This window comes from Megalops cyprinoides, chromosome 25 (assembly GCF_013368585.1).
Source record: "Megalops cyprinoides isolate fMegCyp1 chromosome 25, fMegCyp1.pri, whole genome shotgun sequence".
Classification (NCBI taxonomy): domain Eukaryota; kingdom Metazoa; phylum Chordata; class Actinopteri; order Elopiformes; family Megalopidae; genus Megalops; species Megalops cyprinoides.
Window position 1 is genome coordinate 15,556,534 of NC_050607.1, and position 27,998 is coordinate 15,584,531.

Here is a 27,998-nt window from a genome sequence, read left to right on the forward strand (position 1 = left end):
TCTAAAAGCTGCTTTGTGTTTTTTTCTGCAAGTCAAATGGCAACTGCCACAGGGTAGCCATCTGTAACATGACTGGACCGGGAGAGAGGACCTGTGCCTGTAAGCCGGGCTATGTTGGCAATGGCATAGTCTGCAAAGGGTCTGTGGACGAGGTAAAGCCCGCCGTGCCCCTGAGCCCATGGCGTGTAATCAGCGAAAGCCATTCGTTTATATATGGGTCATGGAACAGCCAGTGAAGGTCATGTAGAAGAACGCTTGAATCCAGAGCTCCATGGTGTTGCCATTATCTCAGATACATCATCCACTCTCAGATTAGCAGCATGTATATTCGTAATATGCCGTCAATAATCCCAGCACTTTTGAAGAAGGAGATATGACTCAACCACCCTGAAAGTGTGATTCTTAGAAAAATGGCGCACACTAAATGCCATGTATACATCTAAACTGGCATTAGTTGTGATGTGAACTAAAATAATTTTAATATACAGTGTAATGACTTATTTTATGAGCAGTAAAGTAATCCATTAATTATCCAATGCTGTTTGCAATGCTAGGCATAAACCCTTTATATACAGCATATATACTGTATCAGTTATTTAAACTTTAATATTAGGATGATATTTTAATGTGTCATTATATCAGAGAGCAATCTAGATGCCCATGCTAATTTGCACTCTCATCCTCCAGGAGCTTTTCTTCAGCAACAATAAGGGAACCAGAGAATTTTCTTTTGCTTTAGCAGTAAGTCATGACTTTCATCTGCCCTGTTCAAAGGCTCTCTCTGCATTTATGCAAAGATCTGACTTCTCATATTGTTTACATTTACATTTGTCTGTCATTGGTGCAAGTCAATAGGGTTAGGAATGCTGCTGTACAAGTACTGAATCTGTAGCGCCATACTTGTAATATAGAGCCATTGTGGGAATCATTGCCACAGTAAATGCTGTCAGAAGAAAAACAGCCATATGCTCCTATCACCATCTTCAGGCACCAAGCTAGTACTGTCCTAAGATTCTATCTCCACATGCTTTAAACTACTGAACGTTTTCAGCAAATCATATGCATCATACATCACATCATTCACATGCCCAATCATATATAACTAGCTTTTGTGATGTTGGATGACATTACTGCATTGTGCACTAGGAGGCGCTGTGTTTCTCACCGGTCTCTCTCTCTCTCTGTCTCTACCACGACGTTTTCAGAGAGCGCGGATCCTCGACCTGAGGGGCCACGGTCCGTTCACGGTGTTCGTTCCCTCCAAGAACGCCACCAAAACGCTGGAAGACAACGTGAGTGTCCTGTCACTTTGTTGCATTTCTGTCTCTGCAGCTCTCCTCGTATGCTAAAGGCCAGACCGGGAGGGAGATCTTAGACCAGGTAGGCCAGGTGAGCACATCCGGGGGGGATCCAGCAGTCAAAATGGGCTGCTCAGATACATCAGTTATGCCCACAAGACAGGTGATCGTATTCAGGTGCCATACAGGTACTCCAGGTGACCTTAAAAGAGAAGTGCTCCAGGTGATTGCATGAGACAGGTACTTCATTTGATGATACTAGATGGGGTGCACCAGGTCATCGTAGGAGACAGGTGCCTCAGGTGAGGCCTGCTTTGACGCGTTCTCTCCGATGTCTCAGTGGGCCGAGTGGCGTAATAAAGGCCTGCTGCCCCAGATCCTGAGGTACCACATGGTTTCCTGCATGATCCTGCGCCCGGTGGACCTGCGCAAGCCCAGGAACCTCACCACCCTGCAGGGGGAGCCCCTCACCATCACCTACTCCCAGGTAACCCACCCTGGCAACCCCTCCAGCATCGCCCTCCAATCTGGCAAACACCAACACCACAGCCATTCAGTTATAACCAGACTGCTAATCTGAGTAAACTCCTTTTTAAGAAACAGCGGTTTGTAACAGAGTGGATGAATAATTTGTATATTTCCCTCTGTGTGAACTGTTTGCAGGATACCATATTTATCAATGGCCAGGTAAAGGTGGTTTCCAGCGACTCTGTCAGCATGAACGGAATCATCCATGAGATCGATTCTGTTCTGATTCCGGACAGCATCCAAGCTGCTCTCAAGGACCCTCAGATGCAGATCTCCCAAACAGTGAGCATTCAAACCATTTTCATCACGTTCATACTTACATTTAATATCAGAATATGAGGTCATCCTACCCTTTTTCAATGTATTGGAGTTATTTTATTCAAATTAGGAACTTCCATATGAGTCAATCCTGTCTGTATTGGTGTAACTTCTGTCCTGTAGCCCTGTTCATGTGTGAGTTCTTCTAGCTGTGTGTGGACTGGGTTGATGCACTAATTCTTGTCTCTTTGTGCAGCAAAACCTTACAGATGTGGCAAAAACCCATGGGTACAAAACTTTCTTCAAGCTGCTGGAGGTTAGTTTGATTCATTCCCAAGATTTTCTGAAATTCATATTACATTACATTACATTACATTCTTCTTATCAGTTCAATTTTCTATGCTGGTGTAACATTGCTTGTTTTGCGCTTACCTGCCCGATTGCCTTTCTTGTTCCTCCAGGACACGGGTGTGCTGAACCAGGTGAACGACCACATCCACCAACCGGTGACCATCCTCTGGCCCACAGACAAGGCCATGGCTGCCCTGCCCCAGGCCCAGAAGGACTTCCTCTACAGCACCCAAAACCGGCCGCAGCTGCTGGAGTACCTCAAGTACCACATCGTCCGGGATGCCAAGGTGAGTCCCGCTCCTGGCGCTTGGCTGCCCGCCGACCATTATCGTAGCCTGCCTAACCAGGAGTCTCCAATCAATCAATCAAATTTTATTTATTATCGTACATTTTTACAGTTAAGATTGTCACAAAGCATTGTACTTATAACATAGTGCATTTTCCAGAGGGAAGCCAGAAAAAAAAAACACTACGAAATTATTTCTTGACCCCAAAAAGAGGTGGTCAAGGGATTCCCGGAAGATGATAATGTAAAAGACAGCGTTGTCATAACTCATAAGGCACGGGTTTACCTCAACAGTTTTTCAGAACAGTTAGTTACTTCACTTCCTCCTACTTCACTTCCTGTGTGACTGCCCTCCTCCCAGGTGTTTGCAGCTGAACTGGTGTACGCCACTCAGAAGACTCTCCAGGGCTCCAGCTTGAAAGTGAAATGCGGGGGTCAAGACAACATAGTGAGTGCTGTGGGAGGGACATCAGGATGTCAGAATAGTGCCAAGAGTATTCCTATGTCTGAACTGCAATGCATGCTTGTGAAACAGAATTTTGCACTTGTACACAGTTTGTGCTTGTAACTTACAGTCCACACTCAGTCCACAAAGCTCATCTGGCGCCAGCAGATAGCATGCACGTGGAACCTGCTTTACTACAGAATTTTCAATACAAGCACAAAGCCTGTTTTGCAAAGCTCAATTCATAAGTGTCATTGTACAAAACTCTGAATGGTACCCACATGACAAAGGGTGAGCTAAATTGATTGTTGTAGTGCACACACAGTGAGACATACAGTGTAAAATTACAGATCATTGTCATTCACCCCTGAATTATGCACCTGGCATGAGAATAGATGGCTATAATATTGTACCTTCAGCTGCAATGTTCAGGCACAGCTAATTGGGTGTTTCCCCACGTCCCTCAGGGAGACCTCTACCTCAATGACAGGAAGTGTAAGATCGTGCAGCGACAGCTGCCCTTCAACGGCGGAATCGCTCACGGGATCGACTGCTTGCTGAGTCCTCCCAGCCTAGGGGGGCGCTGTGATACCGTAGACACCATCAGTGTCAATGTGAGTGTTGCGTCATATACACCATGGCTTCATCTTTAAGAACATGACAGACTACCACAGTGTTACCACATACAATGTGAAGCACAAGTTTACCATCCCAGTCATCCAGGGTATATAGCTTGTGAGGCCAACTAATGGTTAGTAATTCTACTATTTTTTCTACTATTTTTTTGTCGAGAGTATTTTGTCGTCTTTTCTTTTTCTGTCTGACAGGGTCCCTGTGGGCGTTGTACAAGAACACCAAAGTGTCCCACTGGAAGTAAACTCAAGGTACCTTGCTTTAAGGCTGTCCTTTGTTTTAGTCTCTGCACCAACATGTCAACTGGATATAGACTGAAAGCACACCCTGTCCGAGCACTGCAGATTCAGTCAGTTTCAGATGGGAGTGGGAGGGGGTCCGACCGACCCTGGGGAAAGGTCAGTGAGGTGTGGGAGATGACCTCACCTGTGACTTTGAGCAGGTGGGCGATAAAAGGCATTCCAAGCCCGCACTCTCGACAGGTCAAAGGCTCCGACAGGCGACAGTCACAGTGACAGTTCTCTGCGGATGCTTACCCGCCTCATGCCCGTTCCTTTCCCCCTGCCACAGGAGGTGAAGAAGTGCGAGCTTCCCCTCGTCCTCTCGCCCAAGGTGTCGGGGTGCCAGTCCATTTGCACAGCGGTCTTCTGGCGCTCCAAGTGCTGCGCTGGCTATTACGGCCGCGACTGCCTGGGTAATAGCCCTCCGTTTCCAGCTGACACGCCACACACAGAATACTGCACGCAGGTCGTCCTGCAACAGAGTGTCAAGAGGTTGCGAGGAAAAGCTCCTGAGACAAATCTGTAGCTGCATTGAGGACAATATTCAAAATGGAACCATCGGAATTGGAACACATCTTGTCTTATATTATCTGTAGTTGAGGAGGTGAAACAGACAGGTATCAGCATAGATACACTGAACAATTATTCGATTGGGTACATCCATTCAGAGTTGGAGATGTATTTTTACAGATCAGTTAAATTATCACTGGCATGTATCCCATGGTGCTTTTCAGTTGCCCTCACTTTTCCCCATTTCCCCATTGTCTTCCGTCTGTCCACCTCCTTCCCGCCCGAAACCTCCCCAGCCTGCCCTGGAGGACCAGAGTCCATATGCAGTAACCGTGGAAAATGCGATGAGGGTCACCTAGGCACAGGAAACTGCACGTGTGACGCCGGCTTCCAGGGCGTGGCCTGTGAGCTGTGTCTCCAGGGCCACTATGGCCCAAAATGCCAAGGTGAGTCTGTCTTTATTTGGCCTAGTTGGTGGAGACCAGTCATGTTTTAAAACCATGCTAGCACTCCCATAGGCAGCAAGTCCTTCACCCATAGCTTGTGTCCTTCTGTTTCCACGACTACAGCCTGCAACTGCACGGAACACGGGTCATGTGACGAGGGCATAAGGGGGAAGGGAAACTGCGTCTGTGACCAGGGCTGGACCGGGAAGCGCTGCGAGTCCCCATTAGGTAAAGCTAAACCTGACAGCATCCCAGCATCCAACACCACAGCCAAGACAGAGAAGACATGACCAAAACCAAAATTTGCCTCTCAGACACCTTTTTTTTTCATTTTATTAACAGCTGAGGCATGTTAAGCTTGGGGGTTAGTGGGGAGATGCTTCTGAATGATGTTTTGGTGCTTTAGTTCAGTTGAATTTCACTAAGCTGTAATGCTTCTTATGCTGAAAAACTGTTAAGACAAACGGTGATTGTCTGGGCAACCTGACGTTTCCTGTCCTGAGCCTGATCTCTCTCTCTCTTTCTCTCTCAGCCGTAGATCCTGTCTGCACCCCCTCCTGCTCCCCGAATGCCGTGTGCAAGGAGAACAACACCTGCGAGTGCAAGCGCTTCTATGAGGGAGATGGAATCACCTGCACACGTGAGCCTGGCGAACCACACACACACACACACACACAGCATCCTACCCTTCCATAAGGACACAAACGCACACACAACAGTCCAACTAGGCACCCACTCCGGCGCTATGATGTCATTTCCCGCACCTGACTCCTCCCCTTCCTCCCTCCCCCCCCCCCCCCCCCCCAGTCGCTGACCTGTGTAAGCAGCTGAATGGCGGCTGTGCGGCGGAGGCCAAGTGCACCCAGAAAGGCGTGAAGGTGACATGCAGCTGCCCCAAGGGGCATTCCGGGGACGGCTACGTCTGCCTCCCCATCGACCCCTGCGCCGCTGACGACAACGGGGGCTGCCACGAGCACGCCACCTGCACCATGACAGGGCCGGTGAGTGAGGGGGAACGCTGCAGCCTACATGAGAACAACCACACGCTTACACCCCATAATCTGTGTGCGGTACTGGACTTCATTCATCTTTGGGGGCTCACTCAGATCTTGCAACTGTTACTTTGCTGCTATTGCTTACAGTTTATGCCCTGCATTCCTAAAATGCAGGTGCCTGGGGAGAATGAGTAAATGAGTGAGGAAAAAACTCTCCTGTAGAATTTTAATGCGTCCCATTTGCCAGTATTCCTTCTAAAGCAGCATCCTCAAAATGCAAGCATTGATGAAAGCTATTCATGCCAAATAATTGGCAAATATGATGCATTTAAGTTCTGAAAGAGATTGTTTATTTCATTAACCGTTACTTTCCTGAAATGGAAACCGTTACATTCCTGAAGTGGTTACTTGGTATCTGTAAGCTTGGCTTGCTGTATTGTTACACAGTGTTTCATACCATTACATTTTCCTAGAAGACACACTTTTGGCGGAAAAGATGCTTGATGTAGGGGTGTTGTTAGGGGGAGAAGATTCACAATGGCTGTGTGTGTGTGTGTGTGTGTGTGTGTGTGCATGCGTGCCTCCACAGGGAAAGAGGAAGTGCGAGTGCAAAAGCGGCTACATCGGTGACGGCATCACCTGCGAGGTGAAGGAGCTGCCAATCAACCGCTGCGCCCAGGGCAACGGGCAGTGCCACCCGGACGCGCAGTGCACCGACCTGCACTTCGAGGGCAAGTGGCCTCTGCCTTCCATCTTACTAAGCATCACAACATGCCACAGCCTACCTCAGTGCGAACAGTCTCCATCAGACTGGAACGTCTGTCCATCTCACTTTAATCACAACATCAAGTTTTTGCATTCTGGGCATGTAACATGCTTTTATTCAGTCAGTGATGGTAGTCTGTGGTCTTTAACTGTCTGAATTTTGTGTATTTCCTGGTTTGTTTCACCTCACCCTTAGCGTGGTGACACAGACTACACATGAGGTAACCAGCTAGGATTAATTAGCCCCACCTTTTTCCATCCTCACCAGACACCAAAGTGGGCGTGTTCCACCTGCGCTCCCCGATTGGCCAGTACAAGCTGAGTTACACCGATGCTCAGGAGGGCTGCAGGAAAGAGGGCGGCACCATCGCCACCTACACCCAGCTCTCCTACGCCCAGCAGGTGGGGCTGCGCCAGGCCACGGCACTAGAGCACAATACAGTATAATACAGCACACTTCAGCACACTGCAGCGCAATATGGTACACTTTAGCACACTACAGAGCACCATAGCATAATATAGCACACTTCAGCGTACTAAAGATCACCACAGCACACTCCAGCACAATAAAGTGTATTACAGCACACTACATCACACTCCAGCATATTACAGCAAACCACTGCACACTACAGGGAACTACATCACACTATGGTGCACTGCTGAGAACTATAGCAAACTACAGCACATTACACCTGCATACTGCACCACAGCCCACTCTGTGTGCATGTCTGACTGTGTGTGTCTCGCAGGCCGGCTTTAACATGTGTGCCGCTGGCTGGCTGGACAAGGAGCGTGTGGCCTACCCCACCACCTACTCCAACCCCAAGTGCGGCTTTGGCCACGTGGGCATCGTGGACTACGGCACCCGGGTCAACCTGAGCGAGACCTGGGACGCCTTCTGCTACCGGATGAAGGGTGAGGACAAGGAGCCGGGGGTGAGGGGGGTGACATGGGGGTGAGGTCTCCGATTCTAAGGGGGCCCGGCTGGGAAGGAGCAGGGCTACAGGGAGATTGTTGGCGATTGGCGAATGTTTGCCGTGTCTCTGCCCCAGACGTGCAGTGCGCCTGCAAGCCCGGCTACATCGGCGACGGGTACGAGTGCAGCGGAAACCTCCTGCAGGTCCTCACAGCCAAGCCCACCTTCTCCAACTTCCTGTCTGTGAGTATCCCCATCCAAGTCCTCCTTCTCTAACTTCCTGTCTGTGAGCACTCCCATCCAAGTCTGCCTTTTCCACCTTCCTGCCTTTTCCACCTTCCAGAGTGTCCATGTTTTCTAACCTCCACTTGATTTGTAGAAAGACAATCTTTAACCACCTTCAACACAGCATACAACATGACATTCAGGCATGTAAGTTTTCCTTTTATTCCAGTTGTAGGGTGTGAGCTATCTGAATTCAAGCTCATATGAACAACCTTGTGTAGCAGTTAGAACAACAAGTTGACATCTGAAAGCGACACCAAACTCAAGGCACTGCTGCTCTGTCTTGGAGATACAGCCTCCAGCTCAGTTACTTAATTGTTTCCTTTCTTTCAGCAAATCCTGAACTACTCCAACAACTCAGAACTGGGGAAGGAGTTTGTGAATCGCCTTAGCAACCTGACCATCCAGTCCACCCTGTTTGTGCCAGACAACAGCGGTCTGGATGAGAACCAGGTCAGAGGTCACCTCCATGTTCCAAGTGATCTATGTTCTTTTCTTACTACAGCAGTACATATTCCACAGTACAGCCCACATGCCAGTGTGTCAAATCACCACAGTATTGTCCACATTCCAGGGTAACAAAACACCATCGTCTTGTTGTCATGTATAGTCCATTGCGTAAGCGTACTGCACCACCCATGTACCATAGTCAAAGGGCACTGAATTAATGCCCATGGTCCAGTGCCTACACTGCTGTGCAGATGGTCCTCATTTCATTCCTCCTCCTTGCTCAAGCTGTCATTTCCATCACACCATGTGACGTATTCCATCCTCTCTATCTATGGGACAGACCCTGTCGGAGCGGGACCTGGAGTACCACCTCTCGGACGGCAGTGCGCTCTACTTCCAGGACCTGACCAACGGCAGCCGGATCAGAACCAGGCTGGGCCACAGCCTCAGGGTCCTGGGCATCGCCGACTTCCACAACGCCAGCGTGCTGGTGAGGGAGGCCCTCAACCTCACCCGTCGTCATCACTTTACCCAAGGCAACATAGAAAAGTGGAGATCTCCTCTCAGAGCCTCACGCAAGACCCCTTTAGATCCTAATTCAATAAACTCGTTCAGCCACAGGAAGTCTATATTGCTCGATAGCAAATACAACCGGATACTCACACAACAGCTTGACGGATCTGAGCAGATGGTGGACATGTGGTTTCAAGATAATTAAAATGTACTTAACCAAACAGTAAAAGAACAGCCAGACCTAATTCCCCGCAACAAAGCAAAATATTATGGGAAATACAGAAGTGTCATAAAATAACTGGCAGCACCATAATACAGAGAACATGAGTATGAGCTGTACACCACAGCATTAAATAAACCATCTGCATGCTCAGGGATGAGTCCATCCAAACAATACAACGTAAGGGAACAAAATTGTTTCCATTCATGGACTGGTCTTACCTACACTGTCATTGTATAAGCATCTCCTTGCAGGAGACAGGGCTACTGCCATTGAAGTCTGTTTAAATCCAACGAGGAATTCCTATTCAAAATGTATAACTGAGCAAAAAGGCCAAACATCAAAAAATTATGTCTCTACAGACTCTTACAGCAAACGAGAAACAAATGCTGAGGAAAAGGACAACAGCTGAGCTTTAAACAAGTAAACTCTCACCGGTTCTGAAACCAATCTTGATTGGCTGTCTGGAACATGATACTCCATTCTCACACAGGTGAAGCAAATGATCAATAAATTGCTGCTGTCCTGTTCCCTGTGTCATTCTGATGGAAGTAACTAGGTGTTAAACATAAATTTTGGCCATTTAATCCTTTGAAACAGACCGGTGTCTTAATTTTCCCAGTAATAAATGTTTCCTTGTCAGCCAGGAAACAAAACTTTCAGACATTTTTATCCTGAGGAGCACTTTAGGATAGCAATGGAAGACAGAGGCTTTGTGTATCACAGAATAAGTGGATGTACCATGTGTTATCAATTACACTGACTGAACCAATAATACCTGTTTTCCTGTGGAGAGTAAAATTTTTTAGATTGGCTAAAACAAGCAGTCCTGTCCATTATGGGTTTCATGAAGCCTCATTTCCCAGCACAAATTGAGGGTTGTCTTACAAAATGGAAGGTCTTAGAAAGGTTTTTCAGCATCTCTGTTCCTGCAATAAGGTGGCACCCTGTATGTGTGGACTGAGCAGAGCTCAATAGCTTACTCTTCCTCTGCTTCTTGATAATCCTCCACAGACATCCTCTCGTTACATTAACGACCGCTTCCTCATCGACTGGGACATCCTGGCATCCAATGGGATTATCCATGTCCTCCAGGGGCCCCTAGAAGCCCCGCCCCCAGAGCCTGAGGCGAGTGACGTAATTTCCTGTCTGTCGTAAAGCTCAGCACTGTGCAGTTTCTGTGGACAGGACACTTGGCTGCAATCACATACAGCCATTCTGAACAAAGCTAAATCCAAGCCATTCCAAGCTGGGCTATCGCAGGAAGCAGTGCAATCTTCTCTGACCCCGCCTCTGACCCCGTTTCATCCCATAGTTCCATGCAGGCCACAAGGCCGGGATGAGCGTGGGAGTCCTGCTAGTGGTCCTGCTGATCGGGGCGGCCAGTTTTGCAGGGTACCACTTCTACAGCCACCGGGCGAAGCCCTTCCAGTTCCACTACTTCAAGGTGAGTGCATCACAGGGAGCCCACGATGCCAGCGTAATCCATTCACTCATTTCTGTTGCTATAGGTTTGTGATTTTGATAATAAAATTTATGATCAACCGAGGCACCCCGTGTGACATGAGCCAGTCAGGGTTAAATCTTAACTGTCATTCAGTTACAATGAAAAAAAAAATCACCCACGATAATTTTGCTGGTACATCACAGCAACGAAAGCTGTATTTTAGTGCGTGTGCCTGGTTTGAGGGCCGGTGTGATGCCGTGTCTTGTGCCTCTGTGAAGGATGACGACGGAGACTACGGCAGCCCGGTGGAGCCCGAGCCCGCGCCCGAACCCGAGCCCGATCTCAACCCCAGCATCTGCAACCCTGTCTACGACTCAAGCTCCCCTCCCACCAGCTTCACCCCCTCAGCCACACCCACCTATGTGGCATTCTCTGTGAGTGGCTCTGCTCTTCAGTTTCATTCTTTCTCTATTAGGACACCAGTCACTGCAGACCCATAATGGCCTCTCTCTAATATCACTGTGGTGCAGCACTGTGAACTCCTATACTCCCATTTCCTCTGTACTCAGAACAGGTGCAGCAGCTTCACCATCCAATCCAAAGCCTTGTAATGATTAGTAAGCAATGTACCCAGCACAGGTGCAGCATCTTCACAACGCAGGAGCGGTGATCCATCTCTGTGTCGTTGCAGGAAGGAGACGAAAACTGCCTGGTGGAGAACGGCCCTTATGAACTGCTCCAGGACAGCTGAGGAAGATTCCCTCACACACAGACACACAGACATCCCATAAATGTTGACTCTGCCAAGAATGAAGCAGAGGTCATACTGGTACATGTTATACCCACAGCAGCCAGAGGAGGGCACCACACCACCACCTTTCCGCAGTCTGCCCACTGATTGAAGTTTTGAAAACAGAGCATGAAACATCAGCTCAATCACACCACAAACACAACCTCATTGTTCTTCTTAATCCGTGTGGTTTCGTGTTCACAGATATGTATTGGGGGGAGGTATTTCTGTATAGGCTGAAATTAAATGATTTGTGATTGACTAAGAACTTTTTCCAAAGTTCCTGATAATTAGCTGTATACTGCTCCCCCCATCCACTGTAATAAAAGCACCACTGGCCAAAAAAATAAACAATGAGACAAGAAATTCCAGTCCAAGCTCATTCATGCAGGAACCCCTCAACCTCCAAACAACCACAAACAAACTGTAGCAAAATTTTTTGTTGTCATTTTCCACATTCAAAAATATGACAGGTCCACCGACAGCGTCACAGTTGGCTGAAAGCTGGCTATCAATGTTTTGATACCCAGTTCTGGCCCTAAGCTAGAACTAAGTAGAGAAGAGCACTTTGGAAGGAAGTTGAAATGATTGACTTCACCACAGGGAGCCAGCCATTTTAATAAATAATTACAGAGTACATTCAAAAAGTAAAACAAAGTACAGGTGAAAGTAAAAAGACTGTAAACCAAGCACAGTAACCACGTGATTCCCAGCCATTTCACACACAGGAAATGGAGCTTGATAGCTTTGACTGACAGGTTGCGGCAGGTCCAGGCTCCAGTGCGTCTTAATTTCCCTTTTAAGCACTGACCAGAGACAGACTTCTGTTATTTTCAACCGACTAAGGTGCTGGGTTTTGAAATGGTTACAATATATAAATAATACAGGCAGTTTTCATGATGCATGCTTGTTGTTTGGGCTACTTCAACCCACACGTTTGAAGAAGAACCCACATTCAGAACAAAACCTACGATGTCAGCTAAATAAAACACTTAGTTATACAATTCCATGCTGTATATTAAGAGCCAGAGGATTAAAAAAAAAAAGAACCAGTCTGAAACAACATCCAAATACATCCTAAATCACAACAACAAAAAGAGGATATGCTAAGGCAAGAGGAAAAGAAAAAACACTGACGTTCTCTCTAAAAAAATAGAACAATCTTGTCTTCTCATGTGAGCTTATCTCTGCCACATGCAAAAAGCTGTCCACTCAGTTACACTCTCCTCCATAGCACAGCGCTGCCCTTTCAAACGCTGCTGCTGGAATTAGTCATTTTTCTGGAGTTGCCGAGGTTTGGCGGCATGCGGGAGTTCAGCTCTATGACTGCAGTGATCAGGGAAACAGCGGGCAGCATCAGAGAGCGGCAGCGTTTTGGCGAGAGAGTTGCTGTGTGGGTAAAGCTTCACCTAATTGTGCACGGTTTCAGCTGAGACATAAGGCGACACATCGAATATGAATAATTTCCACCTACCCACCCCCCTAACCCTTCCCAACTCTTCCCAACCCCCCCTCTCAGACCTGCCACGCCCATTTTCTGACATCTCTGCAGGTCAGTTTTGTCGCTGTCTGTCCGTCACTGCTGGGTCTGGCTGGAGGCAGGAGGATCTAGCCAAAGCCGTCTTGTGACAGATGTGACCTACCTCACCCTGACCCCAATCCAAACCACAATTGCTTTTGCAGAGACTGTCAAATGAAACAAGTCATTATTGTGGTTATTTGTGTCGCAAACCTCAAAAAGGGGCCATACAGCTCAACACATAAGGAATATTCCTCCCAGCTGACTTTCAAGTGTATGCCTGATTGAACCAATCAAGATGGCTGCCATAGGTTGCTTTTGCCAGCACATTTTATGGCAATTCACTACATACTGGTGCAAGGGCTGTCTGGAGGGACATCACATCCACAGACAGCATCACTTGGGCATGGCTGCCTTCGAGGACAGATCTGCATCTGGCGCCCCCTGCTGCCTTGTAGTGATATGACAAGAGTAAGCCAGCAGCAGGAGGAGGCTCCCACAGCCACACAGCGGCTGTTCCTGAAAATCCATTTTTTAAAAACATGACGTTGTCAGAGCCTTTAAATATATCATATTATTGCTTTCAGTATTACTGTAGGTCCTCTGGGGTTAGACTTGTGTTTGAAAGTGACACCCTGAAACCCATGATGTGTGCGTGGCTAGATGTCAAAGGTAGCCATGTAGTCTGGGATGGAGTGACTAGCTATGTGCTTAGTACTTTGTACTTAGCACACTTAAGTACATTCTACCAAACCACTCTTGGGTTTAACTTTCAGTCACGTAGTCATACATTAGAATTAGTAGAACAAGTTTCTAACCTCCTTTCAAATACATTTCCAGTGCACATGCTTAAAGGTGGAAGTATGATACAGTAATAGTACTTTCTAGAACAAAGATAACAAAGTCCCTGATACAGAGTAAAAACAGTTGTTCTCTAAAAACTATCAATATTTCATCTTGCTATCACAAGCACATGTAAATTCAGCTGGAAATAATGTTTTCTTGGCAAAGTCCAAAAGTGTTTGAGAATGGAGCCCAGGGAAAGTCTTTGATTGGGCAACTGCGGTGCAGCTAGAGGGTTCTTATTTTTATGTTCACCCAACAATACAATGCCCACTTTGAGAGGATTATCCAAAAGCAGCAAGCCCCAGGCAGAGGGAGAGCGTGTCACATGATGTGTTTTTAGGGGAGCCCCTATTGTGGATGTGTCTACAGAGGAAACTTCTCTCTGGGTGTGTCCTATGAAGTTGTGTCTATGAGGAGAAATTTGTGTCTGGGCGTGTCATAAAACCTGCTCTGTGGATGTATCTACCCTATGGAGCTGTGTCTGTGAGGGGAAACTCCTCTCTGGGTATGTCTGTTAGAGAACCTCCTCTGTGGGCGTGTCTACCCTGTGGGGGCATGTCTATGAGGGGAAACTCTTCTACAGTTACATTTATGTATTTAGCAGACGCTTTTATCCAAAGCGATGTACTAAAGTGCATACAGTAAATATAGCGACAGTACAGGGACAGGACAGTGGGGGACAGTGTCTCTCAGAGAACCTCCTCTGTGGGCATGTCTACCCTGTGGGGGCGTGTCTATGAGGGGAACTCCTTTCTGGTTTTATCTGTCAGAGAACCTCCTCTGTGGGCGTGTCTACCCTGTGGGGGCATGTCTATGAGGGGAAACTCCTTTCTGGTTTTGTCTGTCAGAGAACCTCCTCTGTGGGCGTGTCTACCCTGTGGGGGGCATGTCTATGAATGGAAACTCCTCTTTTGGCATGTCTGTTGGAGAACCTCTACAACGGGGGGGAAACCTCCGCTCCAGGGGTGTCCCTCTGCGAGAGCCTCTACTCGGACGTGACCTGCGCCCTCTGGGCCTGGAAGGGGATCTTCATGGCTCCGGCGCAGGTCTGCTCCGGCCAGAAGGGGGCCTCGTGCTGCAGCGGGGTGCGGCGGGGGAAGAAGGTGTGCCGCAGGTCGTAGCGCAGCAGGCAGCTGAGCGACGCCATGTAGATGTCCGCGAAGCGGGAGAGCCGGCGCGAGAAGTAGGTGGGGTTGTGGTAGGTGCGGAAGAGGCTCCCGAACTGGGAGTTAAATAGGCCCTTCGCCCGCAATCTGCAGAGGCACAGAGGGAGGTGATCCTTTCCACATGATGTCAAACTCGTTCACTCTATCATATCACTACCTACAGTATTACTGGAGTATACTGATTTGTGGTATGTTTAGAGATAATTCTACACAAAACTTGGTAAACTTTATTCATGAATACATGCCAAATTCATGTCACATCATTCCTCAGCTCACAGCGTCCTGTGCAATTGACATATTAACTTATTTAACAGAAATGCAATGTCAAAGACATTAACTAAGCAGCGGACCTTCATCTCGTATCCCAGCATGCACTGCAGTACCTCATGCGTTCTCTCTCCTTGATCCACTCCTGGACAACCATCTGAGAGGCTGTGTCTCTGTGCACCTGCAGAACAGAGGCAACATGATTCATTACCCTTTCCCCAAAAGCACTGCATTTTCGCTTAGTGTGACAGTCAGTCTGTCTGTAGATTTGTCTGTTTGTCCAAGGATATCTCAGTGATAGGTGACCTGTTTTCATGTCAGATTTTCACACTTGACCATGGCTCAGCCCTCATGATAGGCCTTAACATACAGAAATAATCACTATAATAATCAGAGGGTTTTTCAATCTTCTATTGCGCTTGCTGAGATGTGGACATGATCTAGCAAACATGAACACCATACTTTATATCTGAACTGTGATGTCTCTTCTAAGTCATATCCTCTGCTAAGATGCATTTCCAGTACTGTGAATCAAAACACTTCAAAGATTCAAAGGTTGCCCAAGTAGGGATTTCATTGTTTAGACTCCTGACTTCATCTGAGTTCAGTATTCAGATCCTCATTTCTAATCAGGATCCATTTATCTGCATCTCTTAGGAATTTACTGATAGCTGGGTTGAAGGGAAAAAAATAACCCACCTTGAGTCACCCCTCCCCTCTCCAACCCTCCAGTCTCCTATTCCACCCCCCCACCCACACACACACACACACACACACACACACACACACACACACACACACACACACACACACACACACACACATTCCAACCCCCCTCGTCTCCCCTCGCCTCTATGCATTTCCTAAGCCTGCCACTAGTGACTACTTTATCGTAAACGTCTGTGGTTTCACCTGCATGTATCCCACATGCCCTAAACCCACACCTCCCCACCCTACCATTTACAGGCATGGCCTGACCAGCAAGCTCGCCCTCTACCCCGGCCACCGCACCACGGCCTCCCACCCCGGGTCCCGACCTGCATGTGCTCCACCAGGGTGGTGAGGCTCTGCAGCCAGGTCATGATGTGGACGTACTCCTCCATGTTCATGATCTTGATCTCCTTGCGCAGCTCCGGGATGATGGCCCCCGTCCTCCAGCCGTGCTTCAGGGTCAGGTCCTGGGGTTACAAAGGGGGGTCACCAGGGGGCACGTTACCTTTTATGAGCCGTGTGCTTAATGGACGCCCATATCCACGGCAACTTACAAACTCTCACATCGCTTGGGTTTTGCCTCATCTGGGGTCTAAGACCTTTAACCTTCTGGTGATAAACCTCCTGAGGTTATGACATGAGGGTGGATGATGAACCATACTCATAAGAGACTGAAAGATAGCCCTGAATGTATTAAAGTGAGGGAAAGAGACTGAAAGATAGCCCTGAATGTATTAAACTGAGGGGAAGAGACTGATAGATGGCAGTAAAACTTCAAACAGGAACTCTACATGCACTGGTGCTTACAGGCAGACCTCCCACTGTGGAGCAGTAACTGATAGCTGTAAGCGCCCTCAGCGTGTTGGTACTCACAGCCAGGTCGCTGTAGATGTGATCTCCGAAATACAGCACCTTGGACCCTCTCCAGCCAGTCAGACGCAGAAACTCATACAGGTTGCCCTGCAAACAGAAGTAAAGAGCAAACAGCTATGTGAGAATATGTGTGTACGAATGTGTGCATGTTTGTGCTGCAGGAACCTGTGTACAGTACATCCTGCCCTGGAAGAGGAGTAAAGAATAGATAATGACAGATGTGTGAGTGTGTGTGTATGTGTCCATGTGTGTGTGTCCATGTGTGACTGTGTGTGTGCATGGTGTGGTGCCCGATTCACAGCTGAATGTGTGGAGCTGAAATTACAGGAGGCACAATAGTTAAGGCGGTTAATCCGCAGACAGGTTCAGCCAGAGACCGGGGCGCGGTCACTCCAGTCCTCCACAGCCTCTCACTTTTCTCTCCATTTCACAGCTGCAGCTTAGGCGGCGAATCTCATTTGGATGGATTTTATCGAGGACAAATTTAACTGCGGCGTGGGGGAGGATGTGTCCCCAAACACTAATGCGGCCACAAGTAGTTATGAGCTGTTGCACAGAGGGAGCTGCAAGCCTGAGATCCTCAATCATTTACTCAAATCAGCGAGATACTGAAAACAAATACTGAATGAACGTAGCTGATAAACACAGTGCTATCAGCAGTAAAACTCCTATCTACTTTTTAAAGCGCACGATGCAAGAGAGCCATGGATTCTAACGTGCTCCTTTCTATTGTAACACACACTTTTTAAGTGTAGTAAATCCAGCATAAAACCTCATTACTAGCTGCTCTATCAGATATAGGTGTGCTTTTCATGTTATGTACAAGATAAGAGCTAAACCTGAATTATTCTCTATTTCTTTCCTTGGGTCAGATACTACCATGGGGAGAAAAGTGTTAGCCACCTCATCACTCATAGCTATGTGAAATTTCGACATAGCAAACAGCAAACACCTTTATCTGGGGGCCTTTTCCACATATACCCCCGAACATATCTGGAAGCAGAGTGCAGAGGTCAGTTAAGCGTCTCTCTGACCCGTTACCCTCGGAGCGATCGTTACTTTAATACCAACAGGGGGAGGAAGGACACTTACAAAGGCAGGAGGCATTGTGTTCTCCTGTCTGTTGCTATGGAAGCTGGAGGCGTTTGTACCTGCTTGTAGATCTGCCCTTTCTCCAGGTGGTGAATGCGATCCCATAGCAACACGCCTTTATCCGTCACCCTCCGGAAGGGCCTGCTCACAGACAGACAGACAGACAGTCGGACAGATAGACAGGTGGACCGACAGAGAGACAGACAGACAGATGTCCCTTCATTAGGGGATATGTTCAGGCTGAGGCCTCTATAACTGGACCCTCTACTCCTCTAGATTGAAAGGAGGGTCATTGTTCAAAAATCTTGTCAACTAACTTGTAGATGATAATTATTCAAATGCTGATTTTAAAGACAAGCTCAACCAACCACATAGAAATACACAAACATATCCCAAGGTTTGACCTTTCAATGAATAATGGAAAGATTGCATTTCTTTAGGTTAATTTAATTCGCCGCGTTGTGCACTCACTTCCTCCTGTCGTTGAAGAAGCCTGGTTTGTCGGCCTGAACGATGACCACGTCAAAGAGGTTCCTCCAGTCCTTCCCGACGATGTAGTTCATCCCCCGATCTCTGGGAAAACACACACCAAAGATTGCACACCAGGGACACTTTATTACAAAGAGACCAACGTGACATGCTGTGTGTGGTCCAGCTAACAGCAGTGTGGCCTTGATGGAGACCTACACCAACTATTGTTTAGTTGACATCAAGCTGTTAAAATATGAGATTAAGGTCAAGCCTCATCTCCCATAACAGAACTGGTTGTAAATACAGTCTGTGGTCTGTCTGTAAAGTCTGTGGATTACAAGGATGTGCTTGAAGAAGATTCCAGTGTGTCAGAGGCCAACTGTCTTTCCTCATAAGTTACTTAGTAATGCATTAAAATACCAGATTGTAAATTGTATAGGTATAGGTTTTGTGCCTATGTATGTTTGTAGCATGTGTAGCACAGATGAGTAAGGTGAGCTGGTTATACATACACACGCACACACACACACACATACACATATACATACACGGTTACTCACACAAAGTCAAAGGGGCTGTTTGTGATCAGGAACATCTTCTTTCCATTCTCTGACAGCTTTCTCAGCACAGCGTGGGTCTGTTCACCATAACAGATATACTTTTCTACAGAGAGAGAGAGAGAGGCAGACCCACTTAAGATGATAGACTTCTCTACAGAGGGAGAGGGACATTACCACACAAGCTGAGAGACTTCTCTACAGAGAGACAGAACTACACAAGTTGATGCACTTCTCTACTTAGAGAGATCAAGTCAGAAACAATGACATACAGACAGATAATCACATATGCAGATATAACTTCTTATCATCAAGAATAAGCTTAGACTTAGAGCTTAGAGAAGGCTCCTGCAGTTTAAGAATGGCACTTGGTTGAAAAAGGTCGATTGGCACTTGTTTCCTTTCCCCAGAGAACCTGTTCTTGTACCGTTACTGCATTTTAGCGTATCTCCAAATCACACATCTTCAGACACAGTTATGGTCCAAGCCTCCTCCCTCCCTCTCTTGCCCCAGACAGATGGAGAGCATGCTGAGATTACCGATATCTGCCTCCACAGCCCGATACATGATGCCCTTCACGTGAACATCGCCTATCGCCTCCTGCCAACAGAAGAGGGAGCCAGAGAGTCAGGCAGCTTAGGACAAACACATGCATCGATACAAGGAGTCAAAAGCACAGAACCACCAGCCCAACTGTATGTAAACAGAAAAAATCATGATATGCAAGAATATTTCAGAAATTGTCACAGGGTTAGATTATGCAAATGAAATTATACAGAAAAACTCAATTTCTGAATAATTTTATAAGAAAGCCACACCCAAATTTCATTCAATAGTTTTTATTAGTTGTTTTTTGCAGTACAGGCTCAATGTGAATTGGTTTTTAAACACATTTTATTACAGGCATCCAATAAATTCTAATTTGCAGTCAATTCGCAAAGTAACACTACTGTGAATGCATACAAAGGAGTGCAATTAGTGTGCTGTGCACAACTGGCTACAATGTTTTAAAAAAAAAGACTCTGGGGAAAAGCTCCTCTTTTTTAAATGAGGAGAGAAACTCAGTTTCTGTCATTTTCTCATTGAGTAACAACACCCCTTAGTTCCTGCGCTCTGATGCTGCACTGAGGAACCGGCTCGCTGCTCTCCAACAAGGCCTCACAGAAGAGAAATTAACAAGCTGCCAGCCTGACTGAAAGGCTCTCCAAAGTGTGACTCACGGGAAGCGTGGGGGTGTGAGTGCCTTCTGTGAATTTGGGACGCAAGCGGGAACAGTCCCTGCCGCTCTTGGCACCGCTCAGGACAATGTGTCCAGACTCCGGACCTCAGAGGGAAATCTGATACTTTTTCCTTGCGGACTGAGAGCAAGACTTGTCCTTTCTTGGGGCTGTGGCTGACTTTCCGATGCGACGGCCACCATTTTAACTGATAACCAAATCACTGCAACCCAACTGAAGAGTGAGAAACACTACAGCACCACAAACTGAAACTACAGCAGGCAAACTGAAGAGGAATGATCACCATTCTATCTGAATCTTTAAAATGACTGTCTGACAGACAAACCGAAACAAGGACAAAAACAAAGCACATCCCAACAGCCAAAATCAAGAAACAATCACCCCTGAATCTGCCTGACAAACTGCACTGACACAATGACGTTCCATCTGACTGCAAACCTTAACAGAACTGGGAGACAGACGGTGCCGGAAGAGATACTCCTCTATAATTAGGCTAAAGTATTTGGCTCTGCTGAATTCTCCACAGAGCTATGAAAAATAAAGACTGTACTGCTACTAAAAATTCAGCTGGACCAACTTTATCTGATAAAGATTTGGGAATATAAATGTGCAAAAGGAAATTTGCTATTGCCTGAAGTACAAGAGAGACAATGGTAATACATAGTAGTGGGAATGTGTGCCTATGTTTTTTTTTGGTCTGTAGACCCTGTAGGCCAGTGTGCGAGGTACACTTTTGGTTCACGGTCAATGTCTTTAACTCACCTTGACATCCTTGTAGAGGTGGACAGGTTCGTAGTCAATGTTGTGCTTCATGAAGTAGTCGTTGACACAGGAGAGCAAGGTCATCTCAGGTAAGGAGAAGATGTCCATGAATTGTTTCATGGTGTGGCCATGGGAGCTCTGTAACAGAGGTGCATCACTATGGGTCAGTCACATGACTAGGAAGAGGCTTGCTGTGGATCAGTCACATGACTGGGGTGGGATTTTAGGGACAGCAGCGCTGAAGAAAAGCGGCCTCTTACTGCATCACACCTGTCACATCAGAGCAGCCATGATCCTGCAGGGGCCTCAGGCTCACCTGGCCCAATTTTCCACTAATCCACACTGCTTTCTCTCTCTCCTTCTCTCTCTCTCTCTCTCACACACACACACACACACACATCAAAAAACCCTACCAGAACACACATACACGCATGCTGTACTGACACACAGCCACCATAAGACCTGAAGAGTTTTCTCCTTTAAGTCCAGAATTGTGATTCAATGCTTTTCGCTGTGTGTTAATGTCCAATGCTAATATTAAATCCCTCTGCATTGAAGGCCCACAGATCAAAGGCTTCCCCTTCTCCTGCTCAGAATACATTACCAACCTGCAATTCAATCAGATATAAATCTTTTCCTACCCTCTTGTGCCATTCACATAAAGTGAAAACACAAAATAAAGCCATTACTCCTTAGAGGACCGTACTGTAAGACACTAAACTAAATCCACTCAAAACTGCAACCCGCCTGTTGATCCTACATCATACACCAGCCACTGAATGAGACGTCCTCTTTATTGGTTAGAGAGGTGGTGGATCTTCCCCACACAGAATTCATTTTGGGTTTATAGACCAGACCAACACTGCTCCAGTCCTGATGGGTCAAGGGCCAATCAGTTGCCTGAATGGACAACCTCAACCTGAAAGAGCTTTTTCACCCATGGGAAACACAAGTACAAACTTGACCCAGTTACAGTCACAAATTTACTTCAGAAACACACATTGGTAACTAGCTGGCTGCAGTTAGGATGTTAGGATGGTGTCTAGTCAGCGGGTAGTGATGATGTCACAGAGAGACACACGTGGTAAACTGACCGTTGGGGCGGGATCTATTCTGGGAAATACGGATGATGTTACAGAGATACTCCTTTGGTAAACTGATCGTTAGGCTACAAGAGAGTCTGGTGCTGATGTCACAGGGAGACTTACCTTCCCATAGAAGTCACTCATGATCTCTAGGGGCACATGGGACCCTTCGTACATGGCGATGACCTCCTTATCCGGCACTGGGTGAAGACCCCTGAGAGTAAACAGACACACCCACAGCCATTTTATCCGGTGACATTTAACAGTCGATCTGACACTGAATGCGGAGTGATGACACAGCCTGGCCAGGAGCCAATGGAAAGAACTCCCGTCCTTTCCTGAGGCGTCATTAATTATTAGAGTTTGCCTCTTTGAAGCACTGCCTCTGGAGTAAGGTGCTGCTGTTGTACGCTCTGCATTTTGTCACACTGTTCCATTAAGCACCCATCTGTGTAAGTGGGTGAAAAGGACATAAAATATAGGCCATCCTAGATAAATGCATCTGTCAAGCCTAGTAATGTAAAGGAATGTTCTTCTCAGTCCATACAAATGTGAATGTTTCATGACTGGCTTTTGTATCTGAAGCAGTCAAGGCCGGCTTGTCTCTGATGAAAGCTAAACACATCAGCCTCCCAAAACAGCACCTTCAGCTATGTTAGTATGGCAAGTACCTCCTACACAACCGCTTTCCCTACAAGCAAGTTAAAGCACTAGGCTTGACATTTGAAACTTTCACTTTGCAGCAACAAGTGCTGTAACGGATTCAAAATACCCGCATCTGCAACCACATGCCTGCACACTGTTCACACACACACACAGACACGCACATACACACACACACACACACACACACACACACACACACACACACACACACATATATATATATACTACCCACATACCTGTGCACTGTTCTAAAGTAAACATTCCTGATCGAAAACAGAGAATTTGCCAACTCACCTGTACACTGTTCCCAACTGGATATAGTGGAAGGCATCTATTTTCATCAGTAAAGTCTGAGAAAAGCAAAGCACAAACACTGTAACACCTGTTTACACATTTCAGCCTGTTTACGTGGAGGTGCAGACATGTTTTCTGCTGTCCACAGTAGTATTTATGGCACTCTGACATTTGCACTCCACAGCACAGGACATCTATTCTCTCTAGTACAAGAGTGCATCAAACGGCACAGACAAGGGGCAGGGACATTATTACACAACAGTTTAACCTGTCCCCCATGGTGTTTTAAAACAGTCTGTTCCTACTGAATCAGTCCAAGGCCACTCCTGTCTGTGCACTCTATGCAACAGTGCTGCAAGACACCCACAGATTGCTGTTCTTGTGAGTACGTAAAAACCAGGAGTTCAAGGAAATCTGTGCCCTTGCCGAGTGAGTCAGATCTTTGGGGGTCACCGGTTTAAATCCGCTTCCTGTTTTTGAATGGCACCGCGGACGCAGTATTGGAAAAGAGTCACATGTTCTTCATATCTGCTCTCGTAACGCTGCTTAACTTTCCTTCTTTTCTTTATCTTTAATCTGTTTTTTTCCCCCCATGATCATCTGAGGCAACCCTCTGCGGGTAGACTTTCTATCTAGATCTTGATCCTGCTCTAGCTCTGTGATGGTGGAATGAACTGCCTGCCAACATTATAAGAACACTGGACTCTGATTACATGCTGCCATTTAGTCAAGACAAACCTCTTCATTCAATACCTCTGCTCTTCTGCCCTGTTAGTAATTTTCCTAATTCACACATACAGTAATCCAATGAAAATGAGCTCTTTTGCCTTGAGCAGAGCCTATGTCACTTTCCCAAAAACTGACTGTTGTAAAGCTAGGTTTAACCTGAAATGTTGCAAATTGCTTTAAATATGAATTGCAGTTCTTTTTAAAATGTAAAAATATTGTTGATAATGCATTGCTTGTGTACATAGAAAATGTACATTTGTATGAGTAAATATTTATTTTATTCTAGGTTCAGGAGAAACCTTTTACCAGTGTCTGCTAAATACCTTACGGATAAGAAATACAGAAATGTTAAACCCAGAGAGCAATTCTAATTCAAATGCTGCATTTTTTTTAACATCCATTGATAGGATGTGGGTTTATTATACTGCTGTATGTGCCTCACTTCATGGGCAGACATGTTGAAGTTCTGGTGACATTAAAGCCACACTCACCTTCTGAACATCGTAGTGCAGTCCCCTGACAACAAAGTCTGGGATATAGTCGTACTCTCGCAGTCCCTCAGGGTACTAGGCCAAGAGGAGAAACACGTGTTGGAAATGCGATCTTGAAGAAGGACACATTGGGCCACTCAAGGTCACTTGAATGAGAGACTCTTTATACCTGCGAGGTTTATGTCAGTTGGTGTAGTGACGCTTCATATTTACAGTTTGTCATTTAGTAGACGCTCTTCTCCAGAGAGGCTTACAAAGGAACAGAGCTAACTGCATCTAATAACACTTTCTCTATGATCAGCACTACATTCTGTTGAGAAGGCTTCTTTGTGTACATTAACAGTTTTCCATCCCTCCGCTGTGCTGTGTGTCTCTTTAAAAAAAAAAAAACTACAGCCAAATATGATGAGCTGCTACTTCATAAGACTACATCTCTGAGGTAAGAAGTTTATCGCAAACTTTGATTTTTTTTTTCTTTGAAAACACTCTCAACTACCCCATGAGAGCTCACCCATGGCTTCTGTAGCCCACTTTATCAGATTTTGTCTTGAATGTGCCACTCTCTCAATGTCGGCTGTTTACAGATACAGATTTGTATCTTAACAATGCATGCCACTGCATGTTATGTATGGCATTTGTGTTAAATTACTCAAAAAAAGTTTAGTTTTGCACTTTCCATTCAGGACCGTAGCTCATCAGTGTGATCTCTGTGTTGCTGGCTGAGAGAAGAATAACAAATCCTTACTTGCTTCTCTTGAAAAAGACTGGGGAAAAAGGAACTCACTCTGTGCTGCTGAATGAGGATATCTCGTGCAATGTTGAATATCAGCGTGTGTAAATGGCTGGAGTAGAAGGCCAGGGTGTAGTCATAATCAAAGCCATAGATCTCAATGTCCTGCAGGCTCATCTCATTGTTGGCGAAGATGGTGTCGGGGTTCAAAGAGTTGTTTGATATTAATGGAATCAAATCTGGAAAAAAAAATCAATAAATATTTGAAAAAATAAACGCAAAGCAGTAATCATTCATCTTCATCACATGCACTACAACTTTGTTCATGAAGCAACACACTAAATTTCCCTGAGAAGCATCATTAGTTAGGCTGATGGAACAGGATCCAGCACAATGACCCAAAGGTTCTTGAACTGTCTCTAATCATGGAGTCTGAATTATTTCTGGACTCCACATTCATCCTGCAGATGTCTCCGACGTTCCCCTGAGAACGTTGCGCTGTTGGTGAAGTGCCGCTGACTGACTGTGCTGTACTGCATCTCTGCTGTGACACAGCTGCCTGGTCAGACATGAGTGTTTCTGTGGGAGTGTCAGAGTGTTTGGGCACATGATGGTGGGTGGGTGTGTGTGTGTGTGTGTGTGTGTGTGTGTGTGTGTGTGTGTTTGTATGTGTGCGTGTGGGACAGGGTCTGTGGCAGACAGAAAGGGGTCACCAACATTCCAGTCTGCTGACCCTCCCATTCCATGATAAGAAGGTGGGGCAACATATTACTGGCATATGCAACATGACACCCTTTTAGCATAATAAGTGGAGGAACACTGGAGAAACAAGTGCTTACATCCCCTGCTTTGAACTAAAACCGAAACACCTCAACTGAAAACTGAAACTTCTACCGTAAACCCTAAAACTTTGAAGAAAGCAAATATTGCTATCAATCTATGTCATTCGCCTTCTCATTAGAATCAGGGTTTACAAGGGAAGAAGGCTGTCATAAACTGATACATGCCCTGATTAACACTTGACAGAATGAAAGCTATTATCAAAGTAATAAAATTAGTAGATTTCTTTCATTGATACTCCCCTTTCGGATAATTGCCCCTTCTCTTTCTATTGGGCAGCCGGCTATATACCGCAAATGCAACACAAAAATTCGACTTCAGTTCATGTTGCAATAAGGTCGCTTTGCAACTTTATTTATCTATTGAATCATGACGTCACTTTGATTTATGAACTATAAATAAATGTCAACGGTCAGAGTTTAACCCTGCTGTGCTTACGGCCACTGCAAAGTAGCGCAGCACCTGGGAGCGATTTGCGAGCTATGTCTGAAATCCCTTTCCCTGTGATTATCTGAGCCCAGCTGCCAGCAAGGGCAAATCACGTCAATCATTACTGCAGTGACAACACGAAGTTTTACAGAGGAAACGCAAACACTGTAACACGATAGTTACCCGAGGTATCTCGCTTGCATTTCATAAAACTGTCACTGCGGGCTCAGATAGGAAGTGGGCTATGCTCCTTAATCCCATTTTAAGGATTTTTCTCCTCCAGAAAAACTCATTTCACAGCTTGCTTTCATGTAGTCGTAGCTTAACACACCAACCGTGTTCATTGTTGCATTTTCTTCCAAGCAATTTTAACACTGTCCTACCTTCGGTCTGTCTTTTGGTTTCGTTGTAAATGGACCACAGCCAGTTTGTCATGTCCTGGCCGCTGTCGGAACCGGTGCACAGTGTTGCTGCTGCGATCTGGGGACCTCGACAGCGTGTCAAGACTGCCAAGACCCGCTCGGCTCTCCTTGACGCACCGAACGCACCGAACCGTTGCAGCGGAGACATTGCTGTCCCCGAAAACGGCGCTCGGTCGCAACGATACCATGATCCACCGTGCGCTTGCAAGGCGTTGCAGCAGACCAGCAATCTCTGCAAGCTGTCCTTATTTCTAAAGAGACTGGAAAAGGACAGCGCCAAGGGCGACATGACTCTCATGTTCAGGGCTCTGCGCTCCCCATGCCTTACCTCCTTTGAAATGCCTGTAACTCGACCATCCTCCTTGTAAATACTGGAACAATTCCACTGGCTCCACGCCTCCAACGTCACTTCCTCAAATTAAGCGCACGGTGCGTTTCTTTTCTCTTCGTTGACAGGGCGCACATGTCTACGATTGGTTTAAACATGTGTAATGCAGCGGTAAGCCAATACGAGCCCAGTGAGTATTTTCGGACGTAGAGAAACGAAACTCCTCCACAGCTTTGTCGGACTTTGGGTAACTGGCTTATCAGCGACAGCCTCCCGTCAAACGAAAACGTCAGCTCTGATTAATATACATGCGCTTCAAATATACTAAAAACATGTATTCATTGTCATAGTCACATTTTTAAAATGATTGTGTCATTGTGCAACAAAGGTAGTAATTTACATTATATTTTGCTTCTTCACCTCCAAAAGGAAAGAGAAAACATGACAAAATGCTGAAAAACATGTTTAGTGTTTTTATTCCAGTGTTTTTTTAATCTATTCTTGCATGGCTGTAAACTTGTACAGTATATTAACCTTCAAATAGAAACAAATTTAAAAGTGCAATCGTGCAAGAGCAAATGTTGGATGTATGTGCTACAATGTATTAACCTAATTAGAGCAGTTCACCCATCACCATGGAACGAAATCTCTTTAATGATTTATTGTTTCGTTGTTTTAAAAATAAAAATAAAAAATGCATAAGCATAATGAAAGGAGGAAATGGTATTCATTTTAAGCTGTGGCTAAGATTGTTATCTGTGGGTGTTCCCCTGTTTCAAAGTGCACAGCAATCTCTTCAACACAGGTTCCAATCCAATCCACTCTTATTGCATAAGCCATGATTTATGATATAAAAAATAAAAGGCTTTCTTAACTGTCATTCATATTACAGGAGAGCTGGCTAAACAGTAATCACACAACAGCATTGACCACAGAAACATAGGCTGTTTATCGTGTTGCTTATACAAATCTACAGGCTATCACAATTTTTAATGTTTTTTTCTTATGCAAGTCTGTTTCAGAACCACCAAATGTATAATTGGCTTGCCTTGTCACAACCTTGCA

At 46.0% G+C, this 27,998-nt stretch overlaps 2 protein-coding genes across 2 annotated transcripts in view; one reads left to right on the top strand and one right to left on the bottom strand.

Annotated features, from left to right (window-relative positions):
* stab2 (stabilin 2) overlaps positions 1 to 11,763 on the top strand; it is a 37,649-nt gene extending 25,886 nt beyond the window's left edge. Inside the window, exons 45-69 of the mRNA XM_036519735.1 lie at positions 33 to 152; positions 688 to 741; positions 1,206 to 1,292; positions 1,639 to 1,785; positions 1,962 to 2,108; positions 2,341 to 2,400; positions 2,546 to 2,722; positions 3,083 to 3,169; positions 3,634 to 3,780; positions 3,994 to 4,050; positions 4,370 to 4,493; positions 4,887 to 5,036; positions 5,160 to 5,264; positions 5,569 to 5,676; positions 5,844 to 6,037; positions 6,621 to 6,762; positions 7,065 to 7,198; positions 7,546 to 7,711; positions 7,849 to 7,955; positions 8,331 to 8,450; positions 8,788 to 8,937; positions 10,195 to 10,308; positions 10,496 to 10,627; positions 10,906 to 11,061; positions 11,319 to 11,763. Of these exons, the coding sequence (XP_036375628.1) occupies positions 33 to 152; positions 688 to 741; positions 1,206 to 1,292; positions 1,639 to 1,785; positions 1,962 to 2,108; positions 2,341 to 2,400; positions 2,546 to 2,722; positions 3,083 to 3,169; positions 3,634 to 3,780; positions 3,994 to 4,050; positions 4,370 to 4,493; positions 4,887 to 5,036; positions 5,160 to 5,264; positions 5,569 to 5,676; positions 5,844 to 6,037; positions 6,621 to 6,762; positions 7,065 to 7,198; positions 7,546 to 7,711; positions 7,849 to 7,955; positions 8,331 to 8,450; positions 8,788 to 8,937; positions 10,195 to 10,308; positions 10,496 to 10,627; positions 10,906 to 11,061; positions 11,319 to 11,378 (3,045 nt within the window). The 3' untranslated portion in view covers positions 11,379 to 11,763. The remainder of the gene's footprint in view (positions 1 to 32; positions 153 to 687; positions 742 to 1,205; positions 1,293 to 1,638; positions 1,786 to 1,961; positions 2,109 to 2,340; positions 2,401 to 2,545; positions 2,723 to 3,082; positions 3,170 to 3,633; positions 3,781 to 3,993; positions 4,051 to 4,369; positions 4,494 to 4,886; positions 5,037 to 5,159; positions 5,265 to 5,568; positions 5,677 to 5,843; positions 6,038 to 6,620; positions 6,763 to 7,064; positions 7,199 to 7,545; positions 7,712 to 7,848; positions 7,956 to 8,330; positions 8,451 to 8,787; positions 8,938 to 10,194; positions 10,309 to 10,495; positions 10,628 to 10,905; positions 11,062 to 11,318) is intronic.
* Positions 11,764 to 12,023: 260 nt separating this feature from the next.
* LOC118771977 (5'-nucleotidase domain-containing protein 3-like) lies at positions 12,024 to 26,961 on the bottom strand. Its single transcript, XM_036520183.1, has 14 exons — positions 26,567 to 26,961; positions 24,969 to 25,153; positions 24,185 to 24,259; positions 22,965 to 23,020; positions 22,128 to 22,218; positions 20,920 to 21,057; positions 19,459 to 19,519; positions 18,923 to 19,025; positions 18,363 to 18,464; positions 17,951 to 18,032; positions 16,800 to 16,886; positions 16,253 to 16,393; positions 15,332 to 15,396; positions 12,024 to 15,035 (listed from the first exon to the last, which is right to left on the bottom strand). The coding sequence occupies exons 1-14, from the start codon at positions 26,901 to 26,903 to the stop codon at positions 14,768 to 14,770; spliced, it is 1,791 nt and encodes a 596-aa protein (XP_036376076.1). The 5' UTR covers positions 26,904 to 26,961; the 3' UTR covers positions 12,024 to 14,767.
* Positions 26,962 to 27,998: the final 1,037 nt, after the last annotated feature.